At 47.0% G+C, this 25,659-nt stretch overlaps 2 protein-coding genes across 3 annotated transcripts in view; both read left to right on the plus strand.

Moving 5' to 3' along the window:
- The first annotated feature begins 2,455 nt into the window (after positions 1-2,455).
- The window catches only part of LOC144710266 (uncharacterized), a 33,055-nt gene continuing 9,851 nt past the window's right edge, over positions 2,456-25,659 (plus strand). The window contains exons 1-7 of one of the 2 annotated variants that reach the window (XR_013583245.1): positions 2,456-2,707; positions 3,130-3,385; positions 3,487-3,588; positions 3,663-3,745; positions 3,827-3,940; positions 13,669-13,771; positions 13,844-14,059. Coding sequence is in view for 1 of the 2 variants with exons in the window: in XM_078583991.1 (XP_078440117.1) it covers positions 2,556-2,707; positions 3,130-3,385; positions 3,487-3,588; positions 3,663-3,745; positions 3,827-3,940; positions 13,669-13,771; positions 13,844-14,059 (1,026 nt within the window). In the remaining variant the exon portion in view is untranslated. The remainder of the gene's footprint in view (positions 2,708-3,129; positions 3,386-3,486; positions 3,589-3,662; positions 3,746-3,826; positions 3,941-13,668; positions 13,772-13,843; positions 14,060-25,659) is intronic. The other variant, XM_078583991.1, reaches the window with a different exon arrangement.
- On the plus strand, positions 5,956-7,451 carry LOC144710467 (uncharacterized). Its single transcript, XM_078584258.1, has 2 exons — positions 5,956-6,649; positions 6,991-7,451. The coding sequence occupies exons 1-2, from the start codon at positions 6,025-6,027 to the stop codon at positions 7,017-7,019; spliced, it is 654 nt and encodes a 217-aa protein (XP_078440384.1). The 5' UTR covers positions 5,956-6,024; the 3' UTR covers positions 7,020-7,451.

The raw sequence follows: 25,659 nt of genomic DNA on the forward strand, positions 1-25,659 counted from the left end.
ACCAAGAGAAAGTAAGACCGAGAGAGAGAGAGAGAGCGAGAAAGTGAGACAGAGAGAGGAGAGAATAAGAGACCGAGCGAGAAAAAGTGAGACTGAGAGAGGGAGGACGTGAGAGAGAGTAAGACTAAGAGATATAGAGAGAGAGAGACTGAGAGAGAGAGAGTGAAACCAGAGAGAGAGAAAGTGAGACCGAGAGAGAAAGAGAGAATGAGAGAGAGAAAGCGAGACCGAGAGAGAGAAAGTGAGAGATAGCGAGAGAGATTGATAGAGAGAGAGAAAGTGAGACTGAGAGAGAGAAAGTGAGACCTAGAGAGAGATGAGAGAGAGAAAGTGAGACCGAGAGAGAGATGAGAGAAAGAGAGACCGAGACAGAGAAAGAGAAACTGAGAGAGAAAAAGTGAGACCGAGAGAGAGAAAGAGCAAAAATGAGAGAGAGAGAGTGATACTAAGAGAGAGAGAGAAAGAATGAGATAGAGAGAGTGAGACCAAAGAGAGAGAAAGTGAGACTGAGAGAGAGAAAGTAAGGTCAGGAGAGAGAGAGGTAGCGATAGATAGAAATAGAAAGAGCGAGAGATAATGGGAAGTAAGATCAGAAGAGAGAGAGAGATAGAGGAGAGAAAGAGAGACCAAGAGGGAGAAAGAGAGATTGAGAGGGAGAGAGAAAATGAGGCTGAGAGAGAGAGTAAGAGACTGAGAGAGAGAAAGTGAGGCTGCAAGAGAGTAAGAGACTGCGATAGAGAAAGTGAGCCCAAGAGAGTGTGAGTGACTGAGAGAGAAAAAAAGTGAGATCGAGAGAGAGAGGATAGAAAGAGAGACTGAGAGGGAGAAAGTGAGATTGAGCAAGATAGAGAGAGAAATTGAGACCAAGGGAGAGAAGGAAAGTGAGACCAAGAGAGAAAGAGAGACTGAGAGAAATAAAGTGAGAGAGAGAGAGAGAAGAGAAAGCGATCGAGAGAGAAAGAGAGGCTGAGAGAGAGAGAGAAATGAAGACAGAGAGAGAGAGACTGAGCGAGGGATCAAGAGATAGAATAGATAAAGAGAGACTGAGAGAGAGACAGTGATACTGTGAGAGAGACTAAGGGAGGGACTGAGAGAGAGAAGAGATAAAGAGAGGCTGAGAGAGAGACGAAAGTGAGACCAAGAGAGAGACTGAGAGACGGAGAGATAGAAGGGAAAAAGAGAGACTAAGAGAGAGAAAATGAGACCGCGAGAAAGACGGGAGAGAGAGAGAGAAGAGAAGAGATAAAGATAGACTGAGAGATAGGTAGGGAAAGTGAGAGCAAGAGAGAGACGAGATAAAGAGAGACTGAGAGAGAGAGAGAATGAGAGATCGAGAGAGAGACCGAGAGAGAGGCCAACAGAGAGAAGAGATAAGGAGAGACTGAGAGAGATAGAGAGGGAGAGAAAGAGAGACCGAGATAGAGAGAGAAAGAGAGACCAAGAGACAAATGGAGGGAGAGGCTGAGAGAGAGAGAAAGTGAGACCAAGAGAGAAAGAGAATGTGAGAGAGAGAGAGAAAGAGAGACTGAGAGCGAGACATAGAGAGAGAGAAAGAGAGACGGAGAGAGAGAAAGAGCAAGTGAGAGAGAGACTGAGTGTGAGACCTAGAGAGAGAAAGTAAGAGCGAGAGAGAGAAAGAGAAAGAGAGAGAGAGAGAGAGAGAGAAAGAGAGAGAGAGAGAGAGAGAGAGAGAGAGAGAGAGAGAGAGAGAGAGAGAGAGAGAGAGAGAGAGAGAGAGAGAGAGAGAGAGAGAGAGAGAGAGAGAGAGAGAGAGAGAGAGAGAGAGAGAGAGAGAGAGAGAGAGAGAGAGAGAGAGAGAGAGAGAGAGAGAGAGAGAGAGAGAGAGAGAGAGAGAGAGAGAGAGAGAGAGAGAGAGAGAGAGAGAGAGAGAGAGAGAGAGAGAGAGAGAGAGAGAGAGAGAGAGAGAGAGAGAGAGAGAGAGAGGAAGAGAGAGAGAGAAAAAGAAAGAGAGAGAGAGAGAGAGAGAGAGAGAGAGAGAGAGAGAGAGAGAGAGAGAGAGAGAGAGAGAGAGAGAGAGAGAGAGAGAGAGAGAGAGAGAGAGACCTGAAAAAAATGCCGATATAACATTGGGTCTCATTTGCTGGGATGCCATTCAGTGAGAGGATATGGAGGGACGTGATGGCCTATGATGTGTGACACATATTTAATAAACTTTCATGAAATCTAGGGGCATGATATTGGACCGTTGATGTGACTAAATAATAGTAGTATACATCATGGTTTCACTGCACTGTGCACCAAACCCTAATTCCCTCTTATAAATTAAGAACTTCCCCCATAAAAGTAAATAATAGTAGTACAAATACATTAACATAATAACATATGTATGTAAATAAAACCCCGATCCCGCATTTAAATAATTCAAATATTATATACTTTCCGGTCCGGACCTCGGCCCGGCCCGGTCCGTGAACGTCAACTATATATAACATTTGTCTAAGAAACTGTCTTTCCAAATTCATTCCAAGTTCCTTGCGTTTCCCGCCTCCCGGGGTTGGGTTGCTGCGAACTACAGGTGAGAGGCAGGAATCGGCATGGATGATCTCTCTCAAGTGTCTCCTCCGCTTGCCGACGCCAATGGCAGCAACGGCCACCCTATCTGCCCCATCTGCTACGAAGATCTCAGGCCTGTGGCTGAAGATCTCCTGTCTATCTCAGTCTGCGGCCACGTCTTCCACGAGCAATGGTGATCTGGGAACCTCTTATCTTTTTAATTCTGGATAATTTATTTCGTTCTGCTGCTTCTATCGTTTTTTCTGATTTACAGTAGCCTTTATCAATGGCCAATTGATCTTGCCGAGGATTCAATGATTGTTTTACTTTGTTGTTGCCTTTAGCAATGGAAAATTCATCATACTGCAGCTTCGATCGGTATGCTGATTTATTTTAGCTTCCATCAATGGCAAATTCCTCATTCTGGGGCTTCTACGATTGTTCTGCTTTGCTCTAGTGTAGCCTTCGTAAATTATCATTGTAATTTGCTGCGGCTTTCGTCTGTGAAAGATTCATCATTCTGGGGCTCCAATGATTATTATGCTTTCATGTAGCCTTTATTTAGTGGAACATTCATCAGACTATGGTTTGAATGATTATTTTACCACGATGCAGCCTTCATCAATGGCAAGAGTACTGTCCTGGGGGAAAGAAGCGTTTGTGTCCCGTTTGTAAGCAGCCCTATCTTCTGGGAGATGTCACTCATCTCTTTTTCCAATCTACTGGGGTATCCTTCTCGTCACAGAAGGTTCAATCAGAAACCGAATACAATACATTAGAAGGAGAAATTAAGAAGCTAAAAGGGAAGATTTCTGCCTTGACCTCCGCTTTAGATGCACAGAAGAAGCTCGTCGACAAGCTAAGTAGTGAGGTGAGGGAGTAATTATTTCATTCTTTTTTAGGCTCACTACTCCCCCCAGACTTTTTCAAAATAAGAAAAACTACTTCCTCCTGATTCTTTGGATTGGTTAGGTTTCCGAATGGAAAAACAAGGCACAGATGGAAGAAAAGTTGAAAACTGAACACCAGAAGGAGAATGACATCATCAGTCGCTTGCTTGAGAGAAAAGAAGCTGTGAGTACCTTTTCAATGGATACATGCTATTCCTAGTTTCCTGGGAACTTTAGGGTGATTATTCTCCTTTTCAGGACCTGCGCAAAAGCTCAGAGGACTGTGTAAGGTTAAAGCAGAATATTTCAGCACTTGCAAAGGAGCTTGCGTCACTTAAGTTGTGAGTCTGTTTATCAGCCTCATCAAGAACTTTAACTTTTAAGTATTTTATTAATAATTATTATTATTTTTATAATATCAGGGCGATGGATGTGAATTTAGGGGAAGAAGAGGTCACGAAACTTGTGGCCATGGGTAAAGGGACCACTGTAGATGCGATTGATGTACTGCAGAGGTCTCTCCTTCTTCGTAACAAGTATGAGTCTTCCTCTTGTGAATAGTTTACCTTCTGATTCTCATAGTTTTATTTATTTGTTGCATTAATTTTTAGGTTGATTTTTCTTGTCTGCCTTTTAATGTATGTGAGGAGTAGAGGAAAAGGGAAAAAGTCCAGAATAGGAGAGTTTGTAACCTGCGCTGGAAGATGTGCTTAGTCTAGTTATTTGTTGATGAATAAGAAGGATTGAAATGACATGTAAGTGTTGTCATTTTGGACTTCAGATAGTGTGGAAAGGAGCAAAGACGAGGTAGCGGAGCATATAGTGTAACAGAAAAATTAATACAGCTAAATATTTTCATTTAGGTCAAGTGATATGTACAGAGTCATATTGGGCAGGGTTAGTCATTGCCCAATACAAAATATAACTAACTCAATGGTTAACTAGTGGCTCAAATTGTGTGTGAGTTTCATGTGATAGGACATGACGGGATAACAAGTTTTCATAAACTTAGTTCGGTTGAGTAGTTTTTAATCATCTCAATGTTTTCACAGAATCTTTTGGTAGGTCTCCATAGGGCATGATCTTGGAACGGTAGAGAGAGATAAAGAGGAACAATGGTTACAGGCCCAGAACAGTGCCTAAACTCAGAACAAGCTTTATGGAACTTCGCCTTGTAATTTATCATCCTGATAATTATGATTGAAAGGTCTGGTATGTTTCTTATACATCTAAATTGTATCAAGATCTTGTGGAAAACCTTCAACTTTGGGCAATGTAGCATTGGAATGTTGAATAGTATTGAAATTTAGCTTGTACCGGTCACATACACGAGAAACAAAGATAGGTATGAGATCCCCCTCAAGAGATCTCCCTCCTTGTCGCAGCTGCTCCCACTGCTCCAGTCTCTCAGTCATGATAGACCGTCTCATATGATATCTTGAAAAGATATGGCATTCCTTCTCCTCCTGTTTGAGCTTTATTAATTGTTTCCCCACACATGTGTGACTTTATCTGCGCGTGTGTCCATGCAGTGCCTTCCTCTTGAGCCTCCTGTGATACATTCTTGAAGAGAACGTATCAGTTTCTATTGGTTATGTTGATATGATTATTATCGTTTCTGTATTTTTTCTCTCTCTTGTTAGCCCATTAAGGGCCCTATCTCTAGTCAGCCCATTAGGGCTTCCTATAAAACCCTGTAATCTCTTTCATTTCTTAATTAAGAAGTAGTGTTTTCTTGTTCACATGGTATCAGAGCCATAACCCTAACCCTAATCTGGGTTTCCTGGGCTTGACCTTGCGCTCCGATCTCTGGCGATTCTCACGTCCCCCTGATCTCGCGCTCCGGTCCATCGCCGTCCGCCGTATCCTGCATCTGGGGTCGCGTGCAGCAGTTCGCCGCGCGCAGCAACCAGCCGCACGCAGCCGCTCGCCGCGCGCAGCCGCCCGGTGCACGCAGCAACCAGCCACGCGCACCCGCGTGCCGCGCGCAGCAGTCAGCCGCGCCGTGTATCTGCCTGCCGGCGCGTCATCCACCGCGCCGTGTATCTGCCTCGGTCGAGCCATCAGCTCTGCAGATCCCACTGCCGGTGCAGCACCTTCTGACCGTGGTCTACTCTGATTGAGTCTCCGGATCCTACAATGACGAATCCGGTTGCTGCTGATTCGCGAAGCCCAGACCTCTACTGTTACGCCAGACTCGACGCGGTATCGACGCCACATGCATCTGCGGTGCCTCTTGAGTCCGGAATTGGTCGTCCTCCCTGGACCATTCTCTCTGCCTAGGATGCCTCCGGATGGCATGTTTACTGGATTTAATCTTCTGCAATGGCGCCAGTACGTCCAGATCACTTTAAAGGGGCGTCTCATGCGCCATCTTCTAGAAGACGGACCTCCCCGGACCGATCTCAAGTATTATGACTGGCTGGACATTGAGGGGGTGGTTCATCGCTGGCTCTTGGACAGTATTTCACCCAATGTTAAGGGTGAATTCCTGTCTCTAGAGTCAGCTCGGGCGGTCTAGGAAGCGGCACTCGAGAGCCACTCCAAGAAGCACAACATTGCGACTCTGTACGAATTGGTGCATCGGGCCGCCAACCTGCGTCAAGTGGACCGGTCTATCATGGAGCACAGTACGGAGCTCATTTCGTTGTGGAATGAGATTGACCACTACATGCCGCCAGACCCTCATTCGGTGGACTGCAAATATACTCTTCAACTTCGGGTTTTCCAGTTTCTTATGGGACTGAACCCGGAATATGAAGCGGTACGGGCTCAGCTTATACATCGAGAGACTGGTCTTACCTTCAAGGATGCACTCCGCAGTGTGAGGGTTGAAGAATCTCGCTTTCAGCAGACCCAGAACTCGGCTTCGGCACTTGTAGCACAGTCCTCTTCGTCAACGCGCCCATCGACGACTACACCACCCAGCACTTTGCCGCGTAGTCCGACTGCTCGGACCGAGGAGTCTCCTAAGGGTGATCCTTCGCTCTTTTGCAACTACTGCAAGAAGCGAGGTCACTCCAAAGAGACGTGCTACAAGCTTCAATGGAAACGCATGCAACAGAGCAATCTTGCTACTGTCGCACCGTCTGTGAGTCACGTGCCTACTCCGGGTCAAGTACCGCTGCCGTATGGTCTTCTCCCGACAAGTGCCTCGCCCGCCAGTTTTACTCCGGAGGAAATGGAACGTCTACGCCGATTGCTTGATCCTCCAGTCGTGGGCTCATGCTCCTTGGCCCACGCAGGTATGTCCACCGTTCTTCCTACATCTCCATTCCCTTCCGGAAACCCTTCTTCATCTTCCACTTGGCTTCTTGATTCCGGTGCTACCGCTCACATGACACCTAATCCCCGAGCCTTTGTGACTTATGAACCCGTCTCTGGATCTTCCAAAGTCAAGACTGCTTCCGGAGATCTTCTCACCGTGGCAGGAATTGGTCGTGTGGCCCTCTCCTCTTCAATAACTCTACCTAAAGTCCTTCATGTTCCTCGTCTTACCCATCATCTTCTCTCCTTATCTCGCCTTGTTCGCGATTTGAACCAAGATCTTACATTCTCTTCTACTTCATGTTTTTATCGTGATAAGGTGTCGGGGAAGCCGATTTCCATTGCTGAGGAGCATGAGGGGCTCTATCTTCTTCGGCCTCCTTCGACCTCTCTTGCTGTTGCTGCTGTCGCCGTTTCCCTTTCGGCCTCTCATGAGCGTTTGTGGCTTCTCCATCGACGTCTCGGCCATCCTTCCTTCGTCACTCTTTATCGTCTATTTCCCAAACTCTTTCAAGGTCATTCTGTGGACCGGTTTGTTTGTGACTCTTGTCGAATGGCAAAACATCATCGTACTATGTATCCTCTCTCGTCCTCTCATTCATCGATTCCCTTCTCTCTTATTCACACCGACGTGTGGGGACCATCCCCAGTTCATAGCACTTCCGGCACTCGGTGGTTATGCATTTTATTCCCCAATTCTATTCTCTTATTTAAACCCAATTTTCTACATCCATTAGTCGCTTCCGCTCCGACAATGCTAAAGACTACGTCAACTCCACGTTGAGCACCTTCTTCCAAGAAAAAGGCATTATCCATGAAACCTCCTGCCCATATACCCCCCAACAAAATGGTGTTGCAGAAAGAAAATTCCGTCACATCTTTGACATGACCCGGAGCCTTCTCTTCCACATGCATGTGCCTAAATATTTCTGGGGTGAAGCCGTCTCCACTGCAATCCATCTCCTCAATCGCCTCCCATCTCGAGTGCTTGACTATTCCACTCCAATTGATCGTCTTCAGCATTCTTTTCCAAACCTCTCTCTTGAACCAATCTCACCCTCGTGTTTCGGATGTGTCTGTTATGCGCCTAACCATCAACTTGGTCGTGATAAGCCCGACCCTCGTGCCCTCAAGTGTGTGTTCGTTGGATACTCTTCCACCCAAAAAGGTTATATCTGTTATCATCCACTCTCTCGTCGTTTTATCGTCACCAAGGATGCCACCTTTGATGAACTTCTTCCATATTACTCTCCTTCTCCTCCAATTCTACCACCTTCTTCACCTCAACCCGATCCACTTGAATTTCTCATTCTTCCTCCACCCTCTACCTCGTCACCAGTCCCTAGCCCTTCCTCGTTTACTCCAACCGCGTCTCCTCTCGTGGTTCCTATAGAGACCGTGTTCCCCAGTTCTCCACCAGCCCCCGTGTTCGAACCTTCTATGGAGATTCCTCCTGCTCCTACTGCTGATTTCTCCACTCCTGCCGAACCTTCTTCGGTCCCACCGCTTCCTATACGCCGCTGCCTGCCTGAAAAGCGTTCGTGTATCACCCTTGCTCGTCGCAAGCCTCGGGTTGCCCCTTCTCCAGTCGTCCCTCCTCCCTCCTCCTCCACACCTCCAGAAAACTCCTCATTAGCCATGTTGTCTTCCCCTCTTCCTTCTTCCCTCTATCCCTTAGAAGCCTCTACCTCCTCTCATCGTCTCTCCTCATCCTATCATGCCCTTCTTACCTCCCTTGATGCCATCTCCCTTCCGAAGACGGTGGACATTGCCCTCTCATTTCCGCATTGGCGTCAGGCTATGGAGGAGGAGCTCCACGCCCTTGCTCTAAATGAGACATGGGATCTTGTTCCACTACCGCCGGGCAAGCATTTGGTGGGTAGTCGTTGGGTTTATGCTGTGAAGCACAATTCCGACGGCTCTATTGAGAGACACAAAGCACGTGTTGTGGCACAAGGGTTCACACATAAGCATGGCATTGATTATCAGGAAACGTTTGCTCCTGTCGCCAAGATGAATACTGTCCGAATTCTCTTGGCTCTTGCTGCAGATCGTAGCTGGCTTTTGCAGCAATATGATGTTAAAAATGCTTTTCTGCATGGTGATTTGACTGAGGAGATCTACATGGCACTACCTCCTGGCTATACTTCCTTAGTGCCGTCGACTCCAAAGTCAGTTGTCTGTCGCCTGAAGAAAGCTTTATATGGCTTGAAGCAATCTCCTCGTGCGTGGTTTGGCCGTTTCACAATGGCCATGAAGCACCGGGGCTACCGCCAGTGTAATGGAGATCATACCCTCTTCTACCGCCATTCCACGTCAGGGGGAGTCGCTATTCTTCTTGTGTATGTGGATGACATTATTATCACGGGTGATGATACGGAGACCATTACTCAGCTGGCTATGTATCTCTCGTCCGAGTTTGCTATTCGCCACCTTGGCCCGTTGAGGTATTTTCTTGGCATTGAGGTGGCCTATTCTTCAGGCGGGATCTTCATTTGTCAGAGAAAATATACGGTGGATCTTCTCTGTGAGCTTGGAAAGGAGGACTCCAAGCCTATTTCGACACCGATTGATGCGAATCATCGACTTGGTGCCGATGCGGATGATGAGCTTGCTGAGCCTGGACCATATAGAAGACTTGTGGGCAAACTGATTTATCTCACCCACACTCGTCCGGACATTGCATATTCAGTGGGTGTTCTGAGTCAGTTTATGCAGACTCCTCGCAGGAGCCATCTCTATGCTGCTCATCGTCTCCTCCGTTTTCTGAAGGGCACCATTGGCCGTGGACTATTCTTTCGTCGCCATACCGGCCTGCGTCTTGAAGTCTACACCGACGCCGATTATGCCGGTTCTGTGGTTGATCGTCGGTCCACATCTGGGTATTGCACCTTCTTGGGCGGCAATCTGATTACTTGGAGGAGCAAGAAGCAGAAGGTGGTCTCCCGATCGAGTGCTGAAGCGGAGTTCCGTGCCCTTGCGCATGGTCTGTGTGAAGCACTTTGGATTACCCAGCTTCTTCGTGAGCTACGGTGTTCAGTTATCTCCCCTGTCCAGCTGTTCTGCGACAACAAATCGGCGATTAGCATTGCTCATGACCCCGTTCAGCATGATCGTACAAAGCACATTGAGATCGATCGCCATTTCATCAAAGAGAAGCTTGAATCGGGAGATTTTTGCACGCCATATGTTCAGTCCGCTGAACAACTTGCAGATATCTTCACCAAAGGGCTTCATGCCCCTAGGTTTGAGGAGCTCTGTTCCAAGCTGGGTGTGGAAAACATCCACGCTCCAGCTTGAGGGGGAGTGTTGATATGATTATTATCGTTTCTGTATTTTTTCTCTCTCTTGTTAGCCCATTAAGGGCCCTATCTCTAGTCAGCCCATTAGGGCTTCCTATAAAACCCTGTAATCTCTTTCATTTCTTAATTAAGAAGTAGTGTTTTCTTGTTCACAGGTTACATGGTAGGGTTGAGAAAAACGGTGACAAGATGTTACTAATCTGGTCTGAACGCAATAATGGCAATGCTTGGATAAATAAACTTCAAGAAATTGCAGCAACTAGTTGTGTCAACCAATGCTGAAAGTGAGATTCAATATAATACTTCACGAATTGTCCTCAAAGATGGGATCTGTATAGCTTCTAATAATAGTAATCATCTGAGAACAACAACAAAATAGAAGAATCAATGTTGACCTTCCTTCTCCTCCTCTCCTCTCCTTTTCATCTTCTTTTGATCTTCCTTCTTCTTCTCTTTTTATTTTCTTCTTCATTTTCGCTTTCTTCTTTTCTTCTTCTCTTTTTCTTTTCGTCTTCTTCTCTTCCTCTTTTCATCTTCTTCTCTTCCACTTTTCATCTTCCTTTCTTCTTCTTTTCATCTTCCTTTCTTCCTCTTTTCATCTTCCTTTCTTCCTCTTTTCTTCTTCCTTTCTTCCTCTTTTCTTCTTCCTTTCTTCCTCTTTTCTTCTTTCTTTCTTCTTCCATACCATTTTTCTAATTTTCTTCTTTGACTTTGACATGGACTAGTCAACATGACTGGACCGTGATCAGACCGAGACTGGACCAGAATCAGACCGAACTTTAGATAAGGGTTAGGTCCTTGTAAAAAACTGGGAACATACGGTACCATCAAACCCTAATCAGAAGTATCTCCCGCTCCCTCTTACAAATAACGGACTTCGTCAAGATAGCCATAACTTCATGAACACCTTTTTGTTCGAGCAATTTTTATTATCCTAATATTTTTGATAGAGACCTTCGGCAGGTCGACATCGGGTATTATGGTTGATGGACAGAGAAAGATATAGATAGTAACAACAGTGACTGGTCCGGATTGGTGCCTGAACTCCCTTCACGACCATCTCTCAGCCGATTGAACAACTTTTTGTCTTACCTCCTGGAGCGGGTTACATGTATTTAAAGTGACAGGTCTAAGAACAAACGACTAATACCCCAGACTCGAGTTTGGGATCAATCAGACTTCGATTTGCAAGTGTCTAGCATCGTATTCCACGAGTTTCTGCGCTATACTTCTTTTGTTTCCTAGTTGAGTGTTTAGGTTCCTTCAAGTGAGCAATATTGACATGAGCTTAGTGGCTGCTTTTATATTTTTTTTACAGAGATAAGGCTTATTGAGTGGAACTATTATAATAACTGAATTTGGAAACAATGTTCTAAAGTGGTATAAAATATCCAGTTGTACCTAGCACACTGATTTTTCATTGAGATTGACGTCATTTATGTAAATCATCTGCAAGGGATCTTTGTAGATTTGAACTCACGTCGGGTCAAATATAAACAACTTGTTCTCTGCGTATCTAAAAAATAAATATTTCTGTTAAAATTTGATTAATCAAGTTTTTGTCTAATAATTTCCATTATTCAATGGATGCTTTGTGTTGGATTTCCTCTTCTAAATAGTTTCTACACTTAACTGAGAGGACGATCAGTAGATCTTTGAGATCTCTCTCTTACTCTATCTCACTCCCTCTCTCTCTTCCTCTCTGTTTCTCTCTCCCTCACTCTTGTTTTCTGCCACTCCCTTTTGTCTCGCTCTGTCTCTTATACAAACTCTTTCTCATACTCACTTTCTCTCTCACACACCTGCTACACTCTCTCATACACTTTCTCTCTCTAACTCACTAACTCTCTCTCATACTCATTCTCTCTAACTATCTACCTCTCCCTCTATCATAATCACTCTCTCTAATTCAATACCTTTCTCAGTCTCTCTTTAACTCTCCATCTCTCCCTTTCTCTGACTCACTCGGTCTCTCTCTCTGTCTAACTCGCAACCTTTCTCGGTCTATCTATTTAACTCTTCCCGATCTCCCTTTCTCTAACTCACTCGCTTTCTCTCTCTCTCTCTCCCTCTCATACTCACTACCTTTCTCTCATACTATCTCTCTCTGTAACTCGCTACCTTTCTCTCGTACTATCTCTCTCTGTAACTCACTACCCTTCCGTCACACTTCCTCTCTGTAACTCATTACCTCTCTTCTCATTTACTCTCTTCTTTCTAACTCACTACCTTTGTCGGTCTCTCTCTTTAAGTATCTGTCTCGTCCTTTCTCTAACTCAATAGCTCTCTCGTACTCTTTTCCTCTCTCATACTCACTACTTCTCTCTCACTTCTTCTCTCTCATAATCACTCTTTCTCTAACTCAATACATCTCTTTCTCTAAGTTACTATCTCGCTCTCTCTCATACTCACTACTCTATCATAATCACTCTTTCTCTAACTCACTGTGTCTCTAAGTTACTATCTCGCTCTCACTCATACTCACTCTCTCTAACTCACTACCTTTCTCGGTCACTCTCTATAACTCTCCGTCTCTCCCTTTCTCTAATTCACTACCTTTCACTCTCTCCTTCTCTCTCACTACTGCTCTCTTGTACTCTCTCTCTAACTGCTACTTTTCTCTCATACTCACTAGTTCTCTCTCATACTCTCTCTCTAACCCACTACTCTCTCGTACTAATCTCTCTCTCCCTCTAACTCACTACTTCTCTTTCATACTACTCTCTCTCATTCACTACTTCTCTCTCATACTACTCTCTCTATCTCTAACTCACTACTCTCTCATACCACTCTCTCTATCTCTAACTCACTACTCTCTCATACCATTCTCTCTATCTCTAACTCACTACTCTCTCATACCATTCTCTCTATCTCTAACTCACTACTTCTCTCTCATACCACTTTCTCTATCTCTAACTCACTACTCTCTCATACCATTCTCTCTATCTCTAACTCACTACTTCTCTCTCATACCACTCTCTCTATCTCTAACTCACTACTTCTCTCTCATACCACTTTCTCTTTCTCTAACTCACTACTCTCTCATACCACTCTCTTTCTCTAACTCACTACTCTCTCATACCATTCTCTCTATCTCTAACTCACTACTTCTCTCTCATACCATTTTCTCTATCTCAAACTCACTACTTCTCTCTCATACCACTTTCTCTTTCTCTAACTCACAACTTCTCTCTCATACCACTTTCTCTTTCTCTAACTCACTACTTCTCTCTCATACCACTTTCTCTATCTCTAACTCACTACTTCTCTCTCATACTACTCTCTCTAACTCACTACTCTCTCATACTACTCTCTCTAACTTACTATTTCTCTCTCATACACGCTGTCTTACTCACTACCTCGCTCAGTCTCCCTCTTTAACCCTCCATTTCTCTCCTTTAACTTGCTCTCTCGAAATTTCTCTTCTTGTCCATAACTCTCTCCCTATTCTCTTTCATGCGCAACAAAGCTCTATCTATAAATTGAACCCTTGTTCTCTCTCCGCTTCAATCTCTTTATCTGTCTAACTCTCCCTCTTCGTTTTAACTCACTCTCTCCATCTCTCTCTAACTCATTCCCCCTATGTTTTTCTCTCTGTAACTCACTTCTCTCTCTCCCATTCTTCTACTTAGGGTAATGGTGAATGTAGTGTGTTTTCCTTGGTAGCATGACTGAGAAGGGAACTTATTCTATAGGTGTTACAAAGAGCTGATGATCCAGTGCAACTCTCTCGGCAGGGCCGAGACAATTGCTCTTAAGAAGCTTCGCAGGGCTGAAGAAAAGATAAAGTTGCTCAAAGTATGTTATTAAATTATTATTTTTGTTCAACATTATCCAAATTTTATGATCCGAATCTGTGAGCTGTAACAGGTGCGTTTAATAGATATGGAAAAGGCTGTCGATGAGAAAGCTTCTGAGAAATTAAGGGTTATGAAGAATTTGAGCAAGAAATCTCCTAAATCGGCATTTTGTAGAAGTTTCGATGGAGCTAGAAGCTCTTTGGGTCTGCATTGTGATTCGATTGAAGTTCAACCAGATGATTCTGCGAAATTGCCCAGCCGTCTTCTAGTGCTTCCACACAAAAACGTATGTCCATTCAGCTTCTATTTGTAAATTTATCTATTTTTCTTGTCTTTCTATCTATTTATCACCTGGCTATTTATCTGTCGATCCATCCATCTATCTATCTGTTTGTCTATCTAGCTATCTACTAATCTATCTTTATATATCTCATCAATCAATCCATCCTAGTATCTATCTTTCTGTCATAAGCTGCTGGTTAAATCAGATATACAAGAACAGAGCCTGTTAAGGAAGGAAGAAGGAAGGTAATGACATAAACTCCAAGAGAGTACATGTGAGGGTATATATATCCTAAGAGAGAGGAGAATGATAATAGGTCTAATGGGCTTATATACTAGGGCCCATTAGCCCACGAGGAGTAGTGTCTCACTAACACCCCCCCGCAAGCGAAGTATGGATGTCATCCATGGCGAGCTTGGACACTGCACGTTGGAGGAGAGGTCGAGAGAGTCCCTTGGTGAGGACATCGGCGGCTTGATCAGCTGAAGAAACAAAATCCAGGTCAAAGATTCCCTCGTCCATGCGCTCCTTGAAGAAGTAGCGGTGGAGCTCCATGTGCTTGATCCGACCCTGTTGACCAGGGTTCTTTGCCAAAGCAATTGCCGACTTGTTGTTGCAGTAGAAGTGGATCGGGCCAGAGTACTCCACACAGAGGTCATGGAGGATCCCATAAATCCACTGGCCTTCAGAGGCCCCATCGGCACGTGCTCGGTACTCGGCTTCAGCACTAGAGCGGGACACTTTGTCTTGCTTGCTACTCTTCCAACTGACGAGGCTGCCGAACACAAAGGTGCAGTACCCCGTGGTAGAACGACAGTCCACAATGGAGCCAGCAAAGTCCGCATCGGTGTAGATCTTCACGGTCCGTTCAATACTCCGAGGAAAGAGCAAGCCTTTCCCGGGCCAGGGCTTTAGGTACGCGAGTACCCGGTTGGCAGCCTGGCGATGGATCTCCCGCGGAGAGTGCATGAACTGACTGAGGAGATTGACGGCAAAGCTGATATCGGGCCGGGTGTGCGTCAAGTAGAGGAGTTTCCCCACCACCTGCTGGTACTGACAGGCGTTCACCGGGGCTGAGTCCTCCCCCTTACCCAACTTGATGTTAGGGTCAATGGGAGTACTCACCGGTGCACACTCGGTCATGCCGGTCAAGGCCAGTAAGTCAACGGCATACTTCTGCTGTGACACAAAGATCCCCGGGGGGGAGTAGGCCACCTCAAGGCCGAGGAAGTAGCGAAGAGGCCCGAGGGCCTTGATTTCGAACTCCTTGGCCAACGCAGAGCTAAGGCGGCTGGCCTCGGCAGAAATCGGACCCCGTAATGAGAATGTCGTCGACGTACACGGCCAAGATAGAGACACCAGCAGGACTGTGACGGAAGAATAGGGAGGCATCCCCATTGCTCTGAGTGTAGCCCTCGGCCTTCATGACCGAAGAGAACCGGCCGAACCACATCCGCGGCGACTGTTTCAGTCCGTAAAGGGACTTCCGCAGTCGGCAGACGGTACCCGGAGGGCCAAGGGTATACCCGGGGGGCTGCTGCATGTACACCTCCTCCGTCAAGTCACCATGTAGAAAGGCGTTCTTCACATCAAACTGCCGGATCTGCCACTGGGAGTGAGCCGCAAGTGCCAAGATTAGACGGACTGTCTCCATCTTCGCCACACGAGAGAACGTCTCGAAGTAGTCCATGCCATAAGACTGAGTGAACCCCCGAGCCACAAGGCGAGACTTGAGACGCTCGAGAGTACCATCCGCATGATGCTTCTTGGCATGGATCCACTTGCAATCCACCGCCTTTTTGCCAGGGGGAGGGGGACGACATCCCAAGTGTGGTTCTTGAGCAAGGACTGCATCTCCTCATCCATCGCCGCTTTCCGATGAGGAGAAGCGAGAGCATCGGCGAGGCGGTGTGGAAGAGGATCCGACGCGATGTGAGTAAGAAAGAGCCGGTAGGGAGGACTCAGCCGGTCGAAGGAGAGATAGTGAGATAAGGGGTAGAGGGGTGTGCGAGTGCACTGACGAACCCCTTTCCGAAGGGCAATAGGCCATCCGAACTGAGCATCGTCATCAGTAGGCGAGGGGGATGGATCGTCCGACGGAGGAGCGGAAGCAAATGTGGAAGGAGAGGGTAACTCCCCGGGGGTAGGAGTGGGCGCCCCGGGGGAAGGAGATGGTGCACCAGGAGAAGGAGATGATGCACCGGGAGGAGAGGTGGTAGATGGTGGAGCAGTAGTAGGCGGTGGCAAGGGGGCCGGAAGGGAAGGTGGAGAAGGGGAAGATGGCTCAAAGGACCTCTCAGGGGAAGGCACGGGAGAGGTAGACGGCGACGTTGGAGTAGTGGTCTCCACAAACGGGAAGGGTTCCAAGGAAGGGGTCGAGGAAACCTCATCCAGCGGAAGGCGGGACGAGGTAGAGTCACCGAAATAAGGCTCATGCTCGGCAAAGGTGACATTTGCCGAGATGAAGAATCGCCTAGACGAAGGATGATAGCAACGATACCCTTTCTGGAGAGAAGCGTACCCGACAAAGACGCACCGAAGAGCTCGAGCATCGAGCTTCGTGCGGGAGGGAGCCGTGTCGTGAACATACGCCGTGCACCCGAAGATGCGAGGTAGAAGCCCAGTCCGCAGCGAGAGTTGTGGGAAAGCCGTGTTCATCCAATCCAAGGGGCTGCTGAACTCGAGGGGCTGGGAGGGGAGACGGTTTACGAGATGAGTACTCGTCAAAACCGCCTCACCCCAATAAGCCCACGGAACACTATAATGCAGCAGAAGTGTATGAGCTGTCGACGTGACATACCCGATCCGATGTTCTGCCATCCCGTTCTGTTCAGGTGTAGCCACACAAGAGGACTCATGTAAAATCCCATGATCGGCAAGGTACGTGGCCAAATCAGCATTGACGAAGCCCCGGGCGTTATCGGAGCGGAAGCGCTGAATACCCCGGCCAAACTGTGTGTGAACCATGGTGCAGAAGTGACGGACTGTCGGTGCGACCTCAGACTTGGCAGTCAACAAGTATACCCAGGTGTAACGGGTAGCCTCGTCAACAAAATTTTGAAAGTAGCGGTGCCCCTTGAGGCTGGCCTGCGGGGCGGGTCCCCAAACATCACTGTGGATGCGAAACAGCGGAGTCGATGAGTGCGAGGTGGACGGAGAGAAAGAGGAATGACGATGCTTGGCCAGCTGACAAGCGTCACACACAATTGTCTGAAGATCCAATCCAGTACACATCGAAGGAAAGAGATGATGTAAAACAGGAAAGGGCGGGTGACCCAGCCGCTGGTGAGCCAACTGAAGACGTCCTATGCGCTGCGCATCGACCGACCGGAGATGGCGATGCACCAGAAAGCATTGAGAGCGACCCCCATCGTCCAACAACAGCAGCCCATTCGCCCGCCTAATCGGTGTAGTCCGGCCCACCTTGTCAGACAGAAACATCCCGTCAGGCTGAAGGTGAAATGAGCAGGAAAGAGTGTCAACCAAACGCTGAGGAGACATAAGTATAGCTCGCAGAGCAGGAACATGGAGGACGTTGCGGACCACACCGAGGCCATCGGCAAAGACTGCCCCAATACCAGCCACAAGTAGACGTCCACCGGCAGCGGTGAGAACTGTACGGTTCCCACTATGCCTCTCGTAGGATACAAACCGATCATTGAACGGGGTCATGTGTTCGGTTGCCCCCGAATCAAGAAACCAGCTCGTATCCGACACAAGAGGCGAGTTGAGGGACGTATTACCACAATACCACTGATCAGATGGAGAGGAAGGAGAAGCACCAAACCCGCCGAAATGGGCCGTTGATTGGCCCGGAGTCTGCATGGTAGCCACCTGGTCGCGGAGACGGGCCAAATCAGCCTGCAGCTGCTCTAGAGTCGCGGCAGACCGGGTGCTGGTGGAGGTGGAAGCTGGAGACTGAGCGACCATAGCTTTCCCTTCCGCGGCCTCCTTCTTCTTCCGGTTGTCGTATTGACGCTTCTTACACCACTTGCGAAGGTGTCCAGGCTTGTTGCAGTATGTGCAAACCAGCCCTGAGGCTGCCGGCTCCGCTGTGGGAGCAGGGTTTGGAGTGGGAGGCCGGGTGAGTAGGGCGATCGAGTCACGAGACGCCTCCGGGGAGAGAGTGCCAAGGATCTGAAAGTGGCTCTCCTCCTCCTGGAGTTCCTTCACCAAATCAGCAATCGTGGGAAGGCCTTCCTGGCGGTGTAGAGCATGTCGACGAGTGTCATCGTACTCCTTGTTGAGACCATGGAGGAATCCCAAAAGACGATGGCGAAGGGTGTTTTGGAACGCCTTGCATGTCGGATCATCCGTCGGCAAGTAGTAATCCACCTCGTCCCACAGTTTCTTGTGTTCCAAGGCATAGTCCGAGATGGACATTGCTCCCTGGCAAAGGTTGTTGGCCCTTGCGACCAGCATAAAGAGACGCCAATTGTCCCCCTCTCGTCCGCAAAAGGTGTTCGCCTGGTCCCAAAAGCCTTTCACTGTCGAGCGGCGAGGGAAGCGTTCACGGAACGAGGGCGCCAGGGAGTTCGTGTAGAGCCAGCCGAGGACAAAGTGTTCTTTGGCTTCCCACGCAGCATAGTGCGGATGGGTCGGTAGGAGAGGATCCTGCGTACAGTGCTTGAACAGTTGGCGGGCCTTGAGAGTGGTCTCGACAAAGTGACGCCACTGTAGCAGGTTCGGGCCCTGGAGACACGTCGAGTCGGGAACCAAGGGCAGGGGATGAGTGACCTTATGTGACAACGGTTCTTTCTGGAAGTCTGCATCCGTGAAGCCCCCGGACATCAGCGAGGCTGTGGAGACCGGCTGACGTGTCTGACCCGTGGAGTGGAGTTCCTCCGACATCGTACTAGGAGCGGGCTGCTGGCTGCGACTGCAGCTGGTTGGCTGCAGCTGGCAGCTGAGGCTGGTTGGCTGCGGCTGCGGCTGGCTGGCTGCGGCTGCGGCTAGCTAGCAGTGGCTGCAGCTGGCTGCTGCGGCTGCGGCTGACTGGCTGCGGCGGCGGCTGCGGCTGACTGGCTGCGGCAGCGGCTGCGGCTGGCACTCTCGTTGCGGCTGCGGCTGGCGCTACGGCTGCGCTGCTGCTGCGCGTGCTGCTGCGGCTTGCGGCTGCGCGTGCGCTGCGCGGCTGCGGCTGCACGTGTGGCTGCGCTTGCGGCTGCGGCTGCGGCTGCGGCTGCGGCTGCGGCTTGCGGCTGCGGCGCGTGCTGCTGCGGCTTGGGCTGTCGCGTGAGGCTGCGGCTTGCGGCTGCGCGTGCTGCTGCGGCTTGCGGCGGCGCGTGCGGCTGCGGCTTGCGGCTGCGCGCGCGGCTGCGGCTTGCGGCTGTGCGTGCGGCTGCGGCTTGCATGAGGTTTCTCCGGGAGCTCCGCGGGCTGGCTACGGCTCATCCTGCACAGGGACGATGGGCTGGCCAAACCTAGGGTTTGGCTGGTTCGTCGGCCTGGCTATGATCGGGCTGTGGCTGATCCGTCGGTCACGCTCCGGGGTTCGCTGAGCAGCGAGAGGGTGATGTCAAACCCTAGGTGGAAGAGCTCTGGAGCTCTGATACCATGTTAAGGAAGGAAGAAGGAAGGTAATGACATAAACTCCAAGAGAGTACATGTGATGGTATATATACCCTAAGAGAGAGGAGAATGATAATATGGCTAATGGGCTTATAGATTAGGGCCCATTAGCCCATGAGTAGTGTCTCACTAACAGAGCCAGATAATTTGTTTTGATTATTCTGGAAAGGAAAAAAGTTTCCAAGGCCTGAAGAAATCCCACAATGTCTTGGTAGTAATAGACGGTCAAGGAGAAACGGATAACAAGATAAGGGAATTGATTTATGTTGAAGAAGATGATTGAAGCTCGAAGATGGAGTTGGATCAGCTCCTTTGGAGCGCATGCTCCCTTCCACTCCAGCTTCAGTTGCACCGCGAATACCCACTCTGATTTCTTGGAGAAGAGTTTTATTGGGTAAAAATTCCCGCTGCTGTTTTATTTTAGGGCTTCTTCCTCTGTTCCCCATTAAGTAAATGCGTTGTGTTTTTGATACACCCAATCGTATCAAGAAACAGCCACCAGATCCAAATCAAGAAACACTAAGTGTATTGCAATGTGGATCGATTGACTTGATCAAAAGATAGTCCCGTACAGATCGCCAAAAGAATAGTAGGAAGGAATTTGGATATGGATATATGTTAAAGGAAAATCAAGGAAGCGCCCTCCTCTTGGTAGAGCTTCCCTCCTCTGGTTTGGCAGGCCCACTCCTGCTGCCCCAGCATCTGACAGCCTGTAACCACTAGTCTTGAAAAGGAATTTGAGAAAAGTTCTCCTCGTGTTCTTCTCCTTCTGTTGTTTAAGGGGTTCTATCCCTCTAGTCAATACTTACTCCTAACAGCCGTCGGCCAACCCTCTTCTTGTTCCTTCTTTTGTAGTGCCTTGAATATAATGTATGTATTTTCCTGCCCTCCCTTTGCACTTCATTTGATAAGTTCTCTTGGAACCTATCAACCTCCAATTTCTATGTGTCCCTCTTTTTCCCGCTTCTGTCTTATTTTTAGAGCTCTTCATGTGTTCCCCTTTAAGTGGCCCAGCTTTTCCTGCCCTCCGTTTTGCTTCATTTGATGAGTTTTCTTGGAACTTATATCTATCCAATTATTTTATGTGTCCATCTATCTTTCGATATATAAGCAATAAGCAATAAAAATGGGCCAAGAGTCACTTGACTTTTGTTATTATTCTCATGTGGGAATAAATAATGTACTTCATTCGGTGTTGGCCACTCATAATAAGTGGCCTACCTCCAACGTTTTTCATAATAAGAACAAAAGGGTCTGTGTGCCTTTAGCATATGTGGCTCATAATTAACATCCAAATGGGTTATGAAGCTGCCTATTTCTTCCTTTATTTATGTCTATTATTGTAAGTATGAGCCACATATGCTAAGTGGCAGATGGACCCTGTTGTTTTTTTCTGACTCTATGTTGGAGGTGGGCTTGGAAGGCATTTGGTGAAGTTGTCTCCCCTCTTAGCCCCATCATGCTGGATGGAGTTATTAGCAATGTTGGTGGTGGATTGGTCATCTCATTACAGTTTGATGCCACTTTGAGAGTTGATTCTCAACTCCTCCTCTAAGCCCTTAATCTACAGAGACTCTCATGTGCCGTGAGCCATAGACCTGAATTATGCCTCAGCTCTAGAATGTGGTACAACCTTTTGCTTCTTGCTCCTCTAGGTGACAAGGTTCCCCCATGCAAGGCACAATTATCTGAGGTCAGCTGTCTGTCCACCACAGATCCCACATAATATGTGTCCTAGTAAACCTCCACTTCTAGATAGTAATATGTCCTGATGAATGGTATTTTTCAAATACAATATGATGCGGCAGGCTGCTTGGAGATGGGCCTCTCTGGTGCCATTCATAATGCACTGCATAGCATAGTGCAGTACATACCTGTTGAGGTAAAAAATACCCCATACTAGAATAAGCAACCGCAATGCTAGGAGAATATTGTAACCTTTCCAAGACAAATAATGTGAAAATAATGAGAGACAGTTGTGATGAGCAACTGGATTTCTCTGAAGTCATCCAAAGTAATAAGAAAATTCTCTGCATTCACTAATAAAACTTGTTGATCTTTGAATGAACAAAGGAGAGTGAAGAGGCAGGGTGACAGAGGAGCCTGGTGCCTGAGAGCTTGAAATAAACTGTAAAAAGGATTCTCTGATATGCAGGTGTCATCTGCTTTAAAAACAAAGAAACTATGGTACAATTTCATAACACAGCCTACTAAAGTAAAGAGTAACGATTATACCTAGCCATCCACTGTCCCCTGTCAATCTGTTAATGAATTACTTCATTGCCAGCTTGAAGATGGAATGCCGTGTAGATGGTATCCTTGCTGATGTGGCTCAATTGATGATATAGCCTGCCTGATGATGTTACTTGGTGCTCTTCCCAGCATGATGTTGCACCTCTGTGGTGCATCATTCCACGGTCATGACATGATTTTTGCTGAAGTCATACCTGCGGTCCTTGCCACAGTCATACCTGCAGTCCACACTACAGTCATGGCTGCAGTCAACACCAAGGTCCTCCGTCATGGATAACTTAGCGGTCAATGTCTGGTCAATGCCAAGGTCCTCCATGGTCAGCACCACAGTTAACTCACAATCAATGTTGAGTTCCGCAGTGGTCATACCAGCAGTGAACTCCCCGTAAATGCCAAGGTCCTCTGTTGCAGTCAACACCATGATAAACGCCAGGGTTCCTCCTCCAGTGTCAACTCCTGTAGTCTTCATCCTGCGGCCAATGACTTTTTCAAACATAGGACCTTTGATTTGGTCCCCTGCTGTAGCCAAACCCTAAGTCTTCATTGGAATCATACCTACACTTTATAATACAGTAATACTGACGGCCTCACCCTTTCAACATCTGTGGACCATGCCATGGTCTCCTGGTCAATTTTAAGGCCCTCTGCTGGAGTCGGCTGCCCATCCTTTCTCTTCCTAGAACCTGCTGTCATATCGTGTAGATCTTTGAATGAACGGAGGAAAGAGAAGAGGAGGCAGGGCAACGGAGGATCCTGCTGCCCTGGAGCTTGAAATAAATCCAAAAATATCTCTCTTAATATGAGGGGTTAAAAGATTCTACCGTGTCTCAAAATGCCTTCATAAAGTAGGGAAGAAAGATTCTACCCTGCCATCTAAAAGAGCTGTCAGATTGGTGCCAGAATCATGTTTAAGAAATAAAGTGCGGTCATTCACTGTAGATTTCCTTTTCCCACATGACCTTGGAGAAACTTCCAAACCAGGCTTAGGAGACTGTTTCAATCTGTATAGAGCCTTTTATCAATTACAGACTATACCAGGTCAGGTCTGCCAACTGATAACCGGAGGAAACAGCAATGTGGACTTCTTCCTCTTGCTCATAATGCAAACACACATTTCTCACATCATTCCGCTAGTAGGTTCCATAGTCTCAATCTATCAGCAGGTGCCCATTTTCTCTCTTTGTACTTCAGGTTATTGTATAACTACTCCTATGGGATCCTATTAGATGGGATTCATCATACTGGGTCCTGGGAGACCCAATCCATGTAACCCAGTATAAGTACTAGGTAATTCATGTTAAACCAAATGAAGTCATATTTTTCTGGTTGAATCTCTCTCTCCCTCTCTCTTGCGGTAGCTAGGGTTTGGACAGGCGGAGAAGTAACAAGAAGTCTTGGTGGAATACAGAGTTCCAGTATTGCTCCTGGGAAGGTTCAAGACAATACTTCTGCTGGTGTTTTTGATCCAGTCATTTTGGCACGGATTCAGTTGGTAATATGGACAGTTGTCAATACTGCCTCTCTCCAATAAAACGTTTGTCATGCTGGCCATGTAAAGCATCAATAGTGTGGTGGCCAAATAAACCCAATCTTTCACTGTGTCAAACCATTGATGCAAGAAGGTTCATGCAACATACCCAAATTTTGAAAATGACTCTACCACTGAATTGAAGAACTCCCTGCCATTATCAAATCTGATGAGCTTGATCGTTGTGCCACACATCACTGTGAATATATTCAAAAGCATTCAAACTCCTCTCATTCAAAATTTTAAAAAATGCGTACTAGGCCAACTTATAGGTCTCACACAATTAAATACTGACATCTACACCATTAACAATAAGGGAAACAAGCCTTCAATAATTCGAAGGGTAGGTTTTCCATCTGGCTGTGATGTAGGTAAATCTTTTCTTGATGATGGACAACAGCTCCATGGTACAGAAGTATGTAGTAGCTTGATCTTCCAGGGGGAGAAGTAATGATAAGCGCCCTTTGTGCATTTATATGTCAAGAAAGAGAAAGGCAAACAGCCTTACACGTGTGGAGTAAGCTGCACGTGTAAGAATTTGAATAAAGGCGGGTCTCCGGATGGCAGGAAAGAGTTATAAATAGAGAAGAAGCTGGCAAGAAAAGGGCATCGATCATTCTACAGAAGCTCACGGTCGCTTTAGGAGATCCTCCCGCGCCAGGACCGCCAATCTCGAATCTATCACTCCGAGATAATATCCTCAATCTCTACTCTTCACCTTGTACTCTCTCTTGAACTGGATTTTCTGTGACTGTTCTTGCTATAATCTCGCATACTGCGAGTATTCCTGTTGAATTTGCGGCTAGTATTGTATCACTGATTTCAGTAGTGAAATTCTCAAGTGGAATATATTCCATGATTGTTGCATTGGTTAGGGTTCCTAACAGCCTTTTGCTCGTTTATTTGTTACGCTTCACCTTGACACTTTGTCATTCAGAAAGCATGGATCACTACCAACAGCAAATGTGCTTCCAGTATCATAAAAATGTTTCTGTAATGAAACAAGATGTGCCTCGGGAACAGGCACATGTAAAACAACTGTAGGAATGAATGAAAAAAGAATGTATAATATGTCTTGAACATGAGCATTAACAATATCTGCTATTGGAAGGGAAGATCCAAATGGAGACCAAATTAACCTCTTGTTCAAGAAATATCTATTTGACGATAACCAATATCTATTTGACAGCGGAATAAACCTCTCGTTCAAGAAAGAGTTTAGAAGAAAAGAAAAAAGTCAATGAGATGCTCAAAAGAGGAAAATGAGAAGCAGTGTGAAAGTCTTACACTAATGACAAATAAAAGCGGGGAGAGCTTTCCATCATCTGATCTTTCAAGGAGAGGACATTCTCCAGCCAATGACACCTCCTGCCTGTTCGTCTCCGAGGTTTTCTCTCTTGAAATTGTGCCTCCAAAAGGGAGCACTATAAGGAATCCCAATAGATGGGCTCGGCTCATATAAAGGGCTGAATAGTCAATGTACTCACAACCTTCTTCAGTAGTCCCCCCTTACTAAAGCTGATTGCACCAATCCCAGCTACAGAGAGATGCCCTCTGCCATCAGCAAGTCCCCGCCTTTGCTCGCTGACTAGACTAATAAAACCCTCGTGATTTGTATTCTTACTGTCTGTTGCCCCAGTATCCAAGATCCACGAAATTCATCTTTTCCAGATAGCTGATAGGCACCAAACAGCACATAGGAGTCACCTGAACATCCCAGTGATGTGGAGCTAAGCAGATCTTGACGCTTGCTCACATGCGCTTTCAGCCTCTGGTGGTTTACCTTCTTCCCCTTTGCTCCCCTTCCAGTCCATTCTTCATGGTCCTTGATCGTCACTGACTGGTACAGTCACCACAAGGCCTTCTTGGGTTGGTGATTTTTTGTATCTTACCTTCCAACATGTTTCCTATGTGTGCCTCACCTTGTAATAGCTGCTGACCAGGTGATCCTTTGGAGCTGCATCCTGGGATGATCCAACGCCGGGAAGATTTCCTCGTTCATCAACACCTTGTATTTGGGGTTATTTAATGTGACAGGATCCTCTGTCAGATGGTCCCATGCTGCTTCCCATCAATGACCAGTTCCTCCGTTTTGCTTCTCTGGTAGATATTGGCTTCATCAAACTTGGGATCAACATGGGGAAAGACAAGAACAATTCTCTCCTACTTGCTCCCCATGGACAGGTTTTCTTCCTGAGGCTTCAAAGTCCACTGGGTGATTTAGATAAATTAATTATTTTATACCTGGGAT

This window comes from Wolffia australiana, chromosome 12 (assembly GCF_029677425.1).
Source record: "Wolffia australiana isolate 7733 chromosome 12, ASM2967742v1".
Taxonomy (NCBI): Eukaryota; Viridiplantae; Streptophyta; class Magnoliopsida; order Alismatales; family Araceae; genus Wolffia; species Wolffia australiana.